Below are 12,519 nucleotides of genomic sequence, written 5' to 3'. Positions count from 1 at the left end.
AAAGTTTTTCTTTTAATTCATCATAATGTCACCTTATAATATTTTCAGTACCCTATGCTTTTGAATCTACTAATTACTTTTTTTTTTTTTAAAAGGGCCGAACCTGTGGTATATGAAGTTCTTAGGCTAGGGGTTGAATCGGAGCTGCAGCTGCTGGCCTATACCACAGCCACAACAATGCCAGATCCAAGCCACATCTGAGACCGAAATCACAGCTCACAGCAATGCCAGATCCTCATGGATACTAGTTGCACTCATTTCCACTGAGCCATAATGGGAACTCCAGAATCTACTAATTATGACTGAGTTAGTTATTTATAAAACATTTTAAAAATAAGCACAAATACATAGGAATGAAATTAAATATGTAATAAAAACACTCCCTACAAACAAAAGTCCAGAACCAGATGGCTTCATAGGTGAAGTCTACCAAACATACAAAGAACAACTTACACCCATCCTTCTTAAACTTTTCCAAAAGACTGAAGAAGAAGGAACACTCCCAAAGACATTCTATGAAGCCACCATCACCCTAATACCAAAACCAGACAAAGATACTACCAAAAAAGAAAATTACAGGCCAATAACTGATGAATATAGACACAAAAACTGTCAACAAAATTCTAGCTAACCAAATTCAACAATATATAAAAAATATCATACACCATGACCAAGTGGGATTCATCCCAAGTTCACAAGAATGGTTCAACATACACACATCAATCAACATTATACACCACATTAACAAAAGAAAAGTCAAAAAATCACATGATCATCTCAAGAGATGCAGAAAAAGCATTTAACAAAGTCCAACATCCATTCATGATAAAATCTCTTAAGGTAAAGAAGGAATATACCTTAACATAATAAAAGCCTTTTATGACAAACCCACAGCAAATATAATACTCAATGGAGAAAAACTGAAAGCCTTCCTGCTAAGATCTGGAACAAGACAAGGATGCCCACTCTGACCACTTTTATTCAGCATGGTATTGGCAGTCCTAGCCACAGCAATCAGACAAGCAAAAGAAATAAAAGGTATTCAAATTGGAAGAGAAGAGGTAAAAGTGACACTCTATGCAGATGACATGATACTATATATAGAAAAACATAAGGACTCCACACAAAAACTACTTGAACAGATCAACAAACTCAGCAAAGTAGCAGGATACAAAATTAACATTCAGAAATCAGTTGCATTTCTGTATACTAACAATGAAATATTAGAAAAGGAATACAGAAATACAATACCTTTTAAAATTGCACCTCAAAAAAATCAAATACCTGGGAATACACCTGACCAAAGAGGTAAAGGACTTAATATGTCGAGAACTATAAAACATTAATCAAGGAAATTGAAGATGTAAAGAAATGGAAAGATATTCCATGCTCCTGGGTTGGAAAAATTAATATTGTAAAAATGGCCATACTACCCAATGCAATCTACAGATCTAATGCAATCCCTATCAAATTACCCATAACATTTCTCACAGAACTAGAACAAACCATCCAATAATTTATATGGAACCACAAAAGACCCAGAATTGCCAAAGCAATTGGAACAAAAACCAAGCAGGAGGCATAACTCTCCCAGACCTCAGGCAATATTACAAAGCCAGTCATCAAGACAGTGTGGTAATGGTACCAAAACAGACATACAGACCAATGAAACAGAACAGAGAACCCAGAAATAAAGCAAGACACTTATAGCTAATTAATCTTTTTTTTTTTGTCTTTTTGCCTTTTCTAGGGCCACTCCTGCAGCATATGGAGGTTCCCAGGCTAGAGGTCTAAGCGGAGCTATAGCCACTGGCCTACACCAGAGCCACAGCAATGCAGGATCTGAGCTGTGTCTGTTTTATGGCTAATTAATCTTTGACAAAGGAAGCAAGAACACAAAATGAGAAAAAGACAGTCTCTTCAGCAAGCATTCCTGGGAAACCTGGACAGCTGCATGTAAATCAATCAAACTAGAACACACCCTCACACCATGCATGAAAATAAATTCAAAATGGCTTAAAAGACATAAATATAAGACAAGACACCATCAAATTCCTGGAAGAGAACACAGGCAAAACATTCTCTGACATCAACCTCATGAATATTTTCTCAGGTCAGTCTCCCAAAGCAACAGAAATAAGAGCAAAAATAAACCAATGGGACCTAATCAACCTGACAAGCTTTTGCATGGCAAAGGGAACCAAAAAGAAAACAAAAAGACAACTTACAGAATGGAATAAAATAGTTTCAAATGATACAACTGACAAGGGCTTAATCTCTAGAATATACAAACAACTCATAAAACTCAACAGCAAAAAAGCCAACAACCCAATTGAAAAGTGGGCAAAAGACCTGAATAGACATTTTTCCAAGGAAGATGTACAGATGGCCAATAAGAACATGAAAAAACGCTCAACATCACTGATTATTAGAGAAATGCAAATCAAAACTATGAGATACCACCTCACACCAGTCAGAATGGCCATCATCAATAAGTCCACAAATAACAAATGCTGGAGGGGGTGTGGAGAAAAGGGAACCCTCTGCACTGCTGGTGAGGATGTAAGCTGATACAACCACTATGGCCATCAGTATGGAGATATCTTAGAAATCTATACATAGAACTACCATGTGCCCCAGCAATCCCACTCTTGGGCATATATCCGGACAAAACTTTCCTTAAAAAAGACACATGCACCTGCATGTTCACTGCAGCTCTATTCACAATAGCCAAGACATGGAAACAACCCAAATGTCCATCAACAGACAACTTGATTAGGAAGATGTGGTATATATACACAATGGTATACTACTCAGCCATAAAAAAGAACGAAATAATGCCATTTGCAGCAACATGGATGGAACTAGAGACTCTCATACTGAGTGAAATAAGTCAGAAACAGAAAGACAAATACCATATGATGTCACTTTTATCTGGAATCTAATATAAGGCACAAATGAACCTTTCCACAGAGGAGAAAATCATGGACTTGCAGAACAGACTTGTGGTTGCCAAGGGGGAGGGGGAGGGAGTGGGGTGGTTGGGGAGCTTGGGGTTAAGAGATGCAAACTATTGCCTTTGGAATGGATTAGCAATGAGACCCTGCTGTGTAGCACCGGGAACTATATCTGGTCACTTATGATGGAGCATGATAATGTGCGAAAATAGAATGTGTACATGTATGTGTAACCGGGTCTTCTATTAGTGAAAACAAAAACAAAACAAATTCAGCAAAGTAGCAGGATACAAGATTAACATTCAGAAATCAGTCGCATTTCTGTATACTAACAATGAAATATTAGAAAAGGAACATAAAAACACAGTAACTTTTTTAAAATCACACCCCCAAAAATTAAATACCTAGGAATAAACCTGACCAAGGAGGTAAAAGACTTATACATGGAGAACTATAAAACATTAATGAAGGAAATTAAAGAGGATTGAAAGAAATGGAAAGCTATCCCATGCTCCTGGGTTAGAATAATTAATATCATAAAGAGAGCCATACTACCCAAAGCAATCTACAGATTCAATGCAATTTCTATCAAATTACCCATGACATTTTTCACAGAACTAGAACAAACAATCCAAAAATTTATATGGAACTATAAAAGACCCAGAATTGCCAAAGCAATCCTGAGGAACAAAAACCAAGCAGAACGCATAACTCTCCCAGACTTCAGGCAATATTACAAAGCTAAAGTAAACAAGACAGTGTGGTTGTGGTACTGGTACTGGTACCAAGACAGACATACAGACCAATGGAACAGAATAGAGAACCCAGAAATAAACCCAAACACCTATGGTCAATTAACCTTCAACAAATGAGGCAAGAATATAAAATGGGGAAAAGCAAGTGGTGCTGGGAAACCTGGACAGCTGCATATAAATCAATGAAACTGGAACACACCCTCACACCACACACAAAAATAAACTCAAAATGGTTTAAAGACATAAATGTAAGACAAGACACCATCAAATGCCTAGAAAAGAACATAGGCAAAACATTCTCTGACATCAACCATACAAATATTTACTTAGCTAATTTTCCTAAAGCAAAAGAAATAAAAGCAAAAATAAACCAATGGGACCTAATCAAACTGACAAGCTTTTGCAGATCAAAGGAAATCATTAAAAAAAAAAGAAAAAAGAAAAAAGAAGACAACCTAAGGAATGGGAGAAAATAGTTTCAAATGATGCAACTGTCAAAGGCTTAATCTCTAAAATATACAAACAACTCATACAACGCAAAGGCAAAAAAACCAACAACCCAATTGAAAAAATGGGCAAAAGAAGAGTTCCTGTTGTGGCTCATCGGAAATGAATCTGAAATGCAAATCAAAACTACTATGTGGTACCACCTCACAACTATCACAATGGCCGTCATTAACAAGTCAACAAATAAATGCTGGAGAGTGTGTGGAGAGAGGGGTACCCTCGTACACTGCTGATGGGAATGTGAATTGATACAACCACTATGGAAAACAGTATGGAGGTACATCAGAAAACTAAATAGAGAACTACCATATGACTCAGCAATCCCACTCTTGAGCATATATCCAAACAAAACTTTCTTTGAAAAAGACACATATATCCATATGTCATTGCAGCACTATTCACAACAGCCAAGACATGGAAACAGAAAAAAATAATGTCATTCGCAGCAACGTGGATGGAACTAGAGACTCTCATATAAGTAAATTAAGTCAGAAAGAGAAAGATAAATACCATATGATATCACTTACATCTGGAATCTAATATATGGCACAAATGAACCTTTCCACAGAAAAGAAACTCATAAGAGTTCGCATCGTGGCTCAGCGTGGCTCAGCGGTTAATGAATCTGACTAGTATCCATGAGGACACAGGTTCAATTGCTGGCCTTGCTCAGTGGGTTAAGGATCCAGCATTGATGGAAGCTGTGACTTAGGTCACAAATGTGGCTCAGATGCTGTGTTGCTGTGGCTGTGGTGTAGGTCAGCAGCTACAGCTCCAATTTGACCCCTAGCCTGGGAACCTCCATATGCTGTGGGTGCAGCCCACCCCACCCCCCAAAAAAAACAACTCAAGGACTTGGAGAACAGCCTTGTGGCTGCCAAGGGGAAGGGAGTGGGATGGACTGGACATCCGGGGTTAATAGGTGGAAACTACTGCATTTGGAGTGGATGAGAAATGAGATCCTACTGTATAGCACAGGTAACCATATCTAGTCACTTACAATGGAATATGATGGAGGATAATGTGAGAAAAAGAATGCATATGTATATGTGACTGGGTCACTTTGCTACACAGCAGAAACTGACAGAACACTATAAACCAACTATAATGGAGAAAGTAAAAATCACTATTAAAAAATAAAAATAAAAAATGTATAATAAAAAAATGAAAATAAGCACAAATACAACTACACCACAAACTTAGTAGACAACCATTAACTAAAACAATGGTGATATATTCAATTAACTTGTAATAACAAATAAAGGAAAAGAATCTGAAAAAATATATGGATAAATGAATCACTCTGCTATACACTCAAAACACTGTAAATCAACCATTATTCAATAAAGAAAACTTTTTAAAATTTTTTATATAAAAATAAAATGATAATGCACAACTGTAAACACCTTCTGGTGGTGGTAGGCAGAGTTGATGCACATTTCTTCTGGTATGAAAGTCTGTAAGGTAAAAGTTGCTGAGTAAAAAAGCATCTCGAGTTTTTTCCTAAAGGTGATAGGCAATAGGAAGCAGTGATGGGTATTAGACCAGAAGATAAAGATCATATTTACATAACAAAAAGATCACTGATAGCCATTTGTAATACAAACGATAGAAGAGTGGAGGCAGAGTAGCTAGACCACAATCACATGCGAGAAATGATGAAAACTGGAGTTCCCCCATGGTGGCGCAGTGGTTAATGAATCTGACTAGGAACCATGAGGTTGCAGGTTCAATCCCTGGCCTTGCTCAGTGGGTTAAGGATCCAGGGTTGCTGTGGCTCTGGCATAGGCCTGTGGCTGTAGCTCTGATTCGACCCCTAGCCTGGGAACCTCCATATGCTGCAGGAGCGGCCCTAGATAAGGCAAAAAAGACAAAAAAAAAAAAAAAGAAATGATGAAAACTAAATTACGCTATTTAAGATGCAAAGGGGGGACAGATAAAACAGTGCATTTAGTTATTAAAAAAAAAAAAAACAACAGGAGTTCCCGTCGTGGCTCAGTGGTTAAGGAATCCAACTAGGAAATGAGGTTGCAGGTTTGATCCCTGGCCTCGCTCAGTGGGTTAAGGGTCTGGCGTTGCCGTGAGCTGTGGTGAAGGTCTCAGACGCAGCTCAGATCCCACGTTGCTGTGGCTCTGGCATAGGCCGGCAACTACAGCTCTGATTAGACCCCTAGCCTGGGAACCTCCATATGTCTCAGGAACGGCCCTAGAAAAGGCAAAAAGACACACACACACACACACACACACACACACACACACACACAAATAGGAGTTCCCATCATTGCTCAGTGGAAATGAATCTGACTAGCATCCATGAGAACGCACGTTCAATCCCTGGCTTCGCTCAGTGGGTTAAGGATCCAATGTTGCCATGAGCTGTGGTGTAGAGGTCACAGATGCAGCTCAGATCTGGCATTGCTATGGCTGTGGTATAGGCCAGTAGCTACAGCTCTGATTTGACCCCTAGCCTGGGAACTTCAAAATGCCAGGGGTGCAGCCCTAAAAAAAGCAAAAAGAAAAGAAAGGGAATGTATATATTTATGTATGATTGGGTCACTTTGCTGAACAGAGGAAACTGGCACATTATAAATCAACTATACTTCAATTTAAAAAAAATAAAATAAAAAAAAATGGGCAGAATATCTAAATAGACATTACCCCAAAGAAGACACACAGATGGCCAACCAGCATATAAAAAGATGCTCAAGGGAGTTCCCGTCATGGCGCAGAGGAAATGAGTCTGACTAGGAACCATGAGATTGCAGGTTCAATTCCTGGCCTTGCTCAGTGGGTTAAGAACCCGGTGTTGCCATGAGCTGTAGTATAGGTCACAGACGTGGCTCGGATCCTGCATTGCTATGGCTGTGGTGTAGGCTGGCAGCTATAGCTCTGATTTGCCCTCTAGCCTGAGAACTTCCATATATAAGCCTCAGGCGTGGCCCTAAAAAGCAAAAAAAAAAAAAATGTATTAACACTTTTTAATATTCTGAAATATAATTTTAAAAACTACTAAAATCACTTCAAGTAAGACATAATATGTAAAGTGTAGGAGGAGGAAAAAGTTGTTTTACCTTTGATAAAGTAGTTTACTACAAAAAGAATAAAACAATGTTGCGGTCCCCCGGCTCAGACCAAGGCTCTACCTTAGAGGAAAAAAGGAATCCCAAGAGTATAAATTACAATGTCTGAAGAAGAGAGTTACCTCCAAAGAACCTACCAAACACTTCTAAAGTATGGACTTATAACTAAATTTCCTAAACGGACACAAATATGCCCTCACTTTCAAGGTAACATAGAAATCTCCAGGTGGACATGAGGACAATTTCAGATTTCACAAGGTCTAAACTAAGGCTGCCAAGAATGCAAAGGCCCTTTCCAAGCTGAAGTGAGAACACAATGCCAATCAAATATGCCAAGACCTATCAAATTAATTTTATCATCTCAAGTAATGCTCTATAGGTAGAGTTTCAGACAAGTCCTTGTATTACTGAGTTTTATACACTGTGTCAGATTTGATGCCACCAACTGTTCTCAATGCAGCATCAACAGAGGACAAAAATATCTATGTGACCATGCCGAGTGGTTCCATTCCTTTGGACAAGGTAGCCCAAGCTGACTCTGGACCATAATCAAAATTGTTACCAAGCATAACCTGGTTCTTTTCTCTGCTTGGGCCCCTAGTTAAACAATTCTTGTACTGATCTAGTCTCTTCCAGAAGCGAACAATTCCATCTCCAGATGATGCTCTGACAAGGTTTCCAACCCATTTCACCAGAAACTCCACTTTGCCTGAAATGGCTTTTATTTTTTTTATTCCAACCCACCAGCACAGAAAACCACTGAAGGACCTAGGTATGGCGAACATGTCGCCCTTGTTCAGCACGAAATAGCTACAGAAGATGAGACCTTCCCCCAAATAGCAAAGATCTGGCATTGCCAGTCTACTGCAGCAGGGGGTGGTGGAACCATTTTATACACAAGCCATATTCTGTTAACCTCCAACCAACTAATGAGCTGCCTCAAATATCAGCCAACCAGAACCTCCATATTTCAATCCCTTATTTGCATGGCAGCAACTGAGAGGACTATCAGTTGGAAGCCAAACCAGTTTCCTCATAAAAAGAGACCAAACCACTACCCCCAGGACAGACAAGCTCTCCTGAACACTGCTTCCCTTAGCAATGTACTCAATAAATCTTTTCTATGAGTTCCTGTTGTGGCCCAGCAGGTGAAGGACCCGATGTTGTTTCTGTGAGGATGAGGGTCTGATCCCTGGCCTTGCTTAGTGGGTTGAGGATCCAGTGTTGCCGTGAGCTACAGCAAAGGTCACAGACGTGGCTCAGATCCGCCATTGCTGTGGCATGGCATAGGCCAGCAACTACAGCTCCAATTCGACTTCCATGCCCAGGAACTTCCATATGCCACAGGTGTAGCCATAATAAGAAAAAAAGAAAAATAGAAATCTTTTAAAGAACAAAAATGAGGGAGGCTAAAGAGGAAAATGAACTGTGGTTCTTAAAAAAAAAAAAAAAAGAATTATTAGTTTTTAGATATAACAGTATGGTAAATAAATAGAAAACAGTCCATTTTCCTAACAGTGCATGCTAAAACGAAGTCAAGTGTTAAGGTTTTGAGCTTACATGGTTCAGCAAAAATACAAACATACACATTTAAAGCAAAAATATCAACTGTTGAAACAGGTAGTAAGTATTCCAGTAATTTTTTTGTGTGTCTTTTTAGGGCCGCACCCACAGCATATGGAAGTTCCCAGGCTAGGGGTCAAATCAGAGCTGTAGCCGCTGGCCTACACCACAGCCACAGCAACATCAGATCCAAGCCGCATCTGGAACCACACCACAGCTCACAGCAACACCAGATCCTTAACCCACTGAGCAAGGCCAGGGATCGAACCTGCATCTTCATGTACGCTAATCAGATTCATTTCCACTGAGCCACAACAGGAACTCCTCGGGTAATTATTGTACTGTTCTTTCAAGTTAAAAATTCATTGGCTTCTACATAACAATTTGTAAACAACTATTTAGAGCAGCATTACTAATAATAGCCAAATGGTGGAAACAACGCAAATGTCCATCAAAGGACAAATGAATATACAAAATACAATTCAATCATACAAGAGAATTTATTTACACCAAGTAATGAAGTACCAATACATGCTACAACTTGGATTAACCTTGAACACACTGGGCAAAGTAAAAAACTGTCCAAGTAAAAAGAAGCCAAGCACAAAAGGTCTCGTATTATATGATTTCATTTACATGAAATATCCAGAATAGGCAAATCATAAAGACTAGAAGTACACTGCTGGTTGTCAGGAACTGAGGGAGGAGGAAATGAGGAGTGACTGCATAATAGGTATGGGGTTTCCTTTTGAGGTTATAAAAATACTCAGAACTAGCTAATGGCAATGGCTGCACAAGTTTGTGAGTTTATTAAATGCCGCTGAGTTGGACAAGTTGCAAAGACTAAGATGCCATGTGCATTTCACATTAATACAAAATTACTCGGAGAAAAAAAAGAATGTAAAGGAACTGCTATCATAGAGAGAAATATTAATGCAAGGGAAATGTAAAAGAAAAAAATAACAAACCTGGAAGTGAAGCAGGATACTGCAAAAGAATACTCTTAGCATATACTTCTTCTGAGGCAGGATCAAACGAAAGGGGAGACATAGGTGGTAAAAGATCCACAGCCTTAAAACAGAATTTGAAATACATTTTGAAATACACACATTTTACTCAGCACCACAAATAACACTACTGTTAATCTATGAAGGAATGATGTTTCCCCCTAAAAGGAAGACAGAATTACCAAACATACAGATTACCTTTTTCTTTTCTTTTTTGATTGTCCTGCAGCATATGGAGTTCCCAGGCCAGGGATCAGACCCGAGGCACAGTTGTGACCTAAGCTGCAGCTCACGGCAACACCAGATCCTTAACACACTGTGCTGGGCCAGGGATCGAACCTGCATCCCAGCGCTCCAGAGACACTGCCAATCCCATTGCCCTGCAGCGGGAACTCCTCCTATAACTATTTGTAAACTAACAAGTAGAATATTAGGAACAAGAGGACTTACTTTGCCACCCAACTTTGCCTCAAATGTAATAATACCTAACATCAAGAGAAACGTCTTCTCTGTTTAATACAATCCAACGAATCTAAAAATATTAACTATAATTCCAACAGCATCTGATGAACATTCTAGTATGTATTTAGAAAAATTACAGAAAGCAAGACATTTGAACTTTAGGCTCAGGTGCAAAGACGACAAGCATATACATGCATAGCATTTCTAAGTCATTTGTAATAAGATAAATCAAGAGCCTGCTCTCCAGGAGTTCCCATCATGGCGTAGCGGAAACAAATCTGACTAGGAACCATGAGGTTGCGGGTTCGATCCCTGGCCTTGCTCAGTGGGTTAAGGATCCGGCGTTGCCGTGAGCTATGATGAGGCTCAGATCCCGCGTTGCTGTGGCTCTGGCAAAGGCCGGTGGCTACAGCTCCGATTGGACCCCTAGCCTGGGAACCTCCATATGCTGAGGCAGTGGCCCTAGAAAAGGCAAAAAAAAAAAAAAAAAGGAGAGTACTCTCCAAAAGACAAGTCAGTAATACTTACTGGAGTCCAACCTTTAATTAGACTGAAAGGAGATAAACCAAGAAATTTTTTCCACTTTTTATGCCATTCTCCTTCTTGTTCAACAATAGAATGTCTTATAGTTGTGAGATCTTCCTTTATTTTATACCTATGATAGCATAAAAAGTAAAATTTATTCAAAACATGAATACATTAAAAAAAAGTATTGAAGCAAGAATAGTTTGTAGAGAAGGGAAAATGCAACTCAAAGTTCAATCAATACAGCACACATACACTGAAAAACTCATTCATACAAAATTCAGAACCTAGAAGTTCCCATCATGGTGCGGCGGAAACAAATCTGACCAGGAACCACGAGGTTGCGGTTGATCCCTGGCCTTGCTCAGTGGGTTAAGGACCCGGCGTTGCCGTGAGCTGTGGTGTAGGTTGCAGATGCAGCTCAGAACTGGGCATTGATATGGCTGTGGCACGGGCCGGCAGGTGTAGCTCCAATTTGACCCTTAGCCTGGGAACCTCCAAATGCCACTGGTGCGGCCCTAAAAAGCAAAAAAAAAAAAGACCAGAAAAAACAAAAATTTTTTTCCTTTTAAGATCAGATAACAATCATACATGGACACTTCACTTATCTTTAAATTTTTTTTTCCTAGTTCTAAACTCAAGTTGAAATCCTACTCCTACTCTCTACCCATTTCTAAAGAGAGCCCATACCTCCCAGTCACTCTCCTCAAGATAAGTCACTTTTTTTTTTTCTGCTTTTTTGGGCTGCACTCGCAGCATATGGAGGTTCCAAGGCATAAATAACTTGTTTGAGGATTAGTCTAATTAGTAAACACTACAGAAGAAAAGCCAGAGAAAAATTAAGAATATTTCATAAAGAACTGTCACTCAGGGCAAATAATATATTCCAGACAAAAGAAAATTACAGCAGTTCCCATTGCAGCTCAGTGGTAACAAACCCAACTGGTACCCTGGAGGCTATGGGTTCAATCCCTACCCTCACTCAGTGGGTTAAGGATCCAGCATTGCCATGAGCTGTGGTGTAGGTCTCAGATGCAGCTCGGATCCCTGTTGCTGTGACTATGGCATAGGCCAGCAGCTGCAGCTCCAATTCAACGCCTAGCCTGGGGACTTCCATATGCCACAGGTGCAGCCCTAGAAAGCCAAAAAAAAAAGAAAGAAAAAAGAAAAAAGAAAAAAATTACATTAATCTTCCTTTCTACTTCATGTGTCTCTATAAAAGTTGATGACATGAGGTTATTGAGTACTAGTAAAATTTTCATAGCTGTTTGCCAAAACTACAGAGTTGTTAACTAAGCAAAAGTTGTTCTGAGAAATCATCAAACCCACCCTACTCCTCCCCCAGTGAAATAAGAGAAGATCTTTCTAGTGTACCTCATATGCTTCAGATCTGACAATCTTTCTCTCTGAAATTTGGTCTCTTTTTCAAGGAAGTGAAGGTCTATTGTCAGTCTTGCTTGGTCAGCCTGACAATGTTCATATTTCATTACTTTCAAGACTTCATTTAATAACTGAATAACTGTTAAAAGGTTCAACTTTCCAGCCTCATAAACATTTCCTATGTGCAACTAAGGATTCAGAAAAACAAAAAGGTGGTGAACTACAGAATCTTAAAATAAAACGCTACAAAAATTACGTCTTTTTCACTATTACATAAAAAGAT

The 12,519-nt window shown here is 39.2% G+C and overlaps 1 protein-coding gene across 3 annotated transcripts in view; it reads right to left on the bottom strand.

The window, feature by feature from the left end:
* The window catches only part of HAUS6 (HAUS augmin like complex subunit 6), a 46,778-nt gene that overhangs the window by 16,690 nt on the left and 17,569 nt on the right, over nt 1-12,519 (bottom strand). For all 3 annotated transcript variants that reach the window (XM_047767599.1, XM_047767598.1, XM_047767600.1), the window contains exons 9-11: nt 12,231-12,424; nt 10,860-10,986; nt 9,831-9,933 (exon numbers count right to left, since the gene is read on the bottom strand). In XM_047767599.1, coding sequence (XP_047623555.1) covers nt 9,831-9,933; nt 10,860-10,986; nt 12,231-12,424 — 424 coding nt within the window. The remainder of the gene's footprint in view (nt 1-9,830; nt 9,934-10,859; nt 10,987-12,230; nt 12,425-12,519) is intronic.

Source organism: Phacochoerus africanus, chromosome 2 (assembly GCF_016906955.1).
Source record: "Phacochoerus africanus isolate WHEZ1 chromosome 2, ROS_Pafr_v1, whole genome shotgun sequence".
Taxonomy (NCBI): domain Eukaryota; kingdom Metazoa; phylum Chordata; class Mammalia; order Artiodactyla; family Suidae; genus Phacochoerus; species Phacochoerus africanus.
Note: the sequence above shows the minus strand (reverse complement) of the source record. Positions and strands in the feature narration are given on the sequence as shown.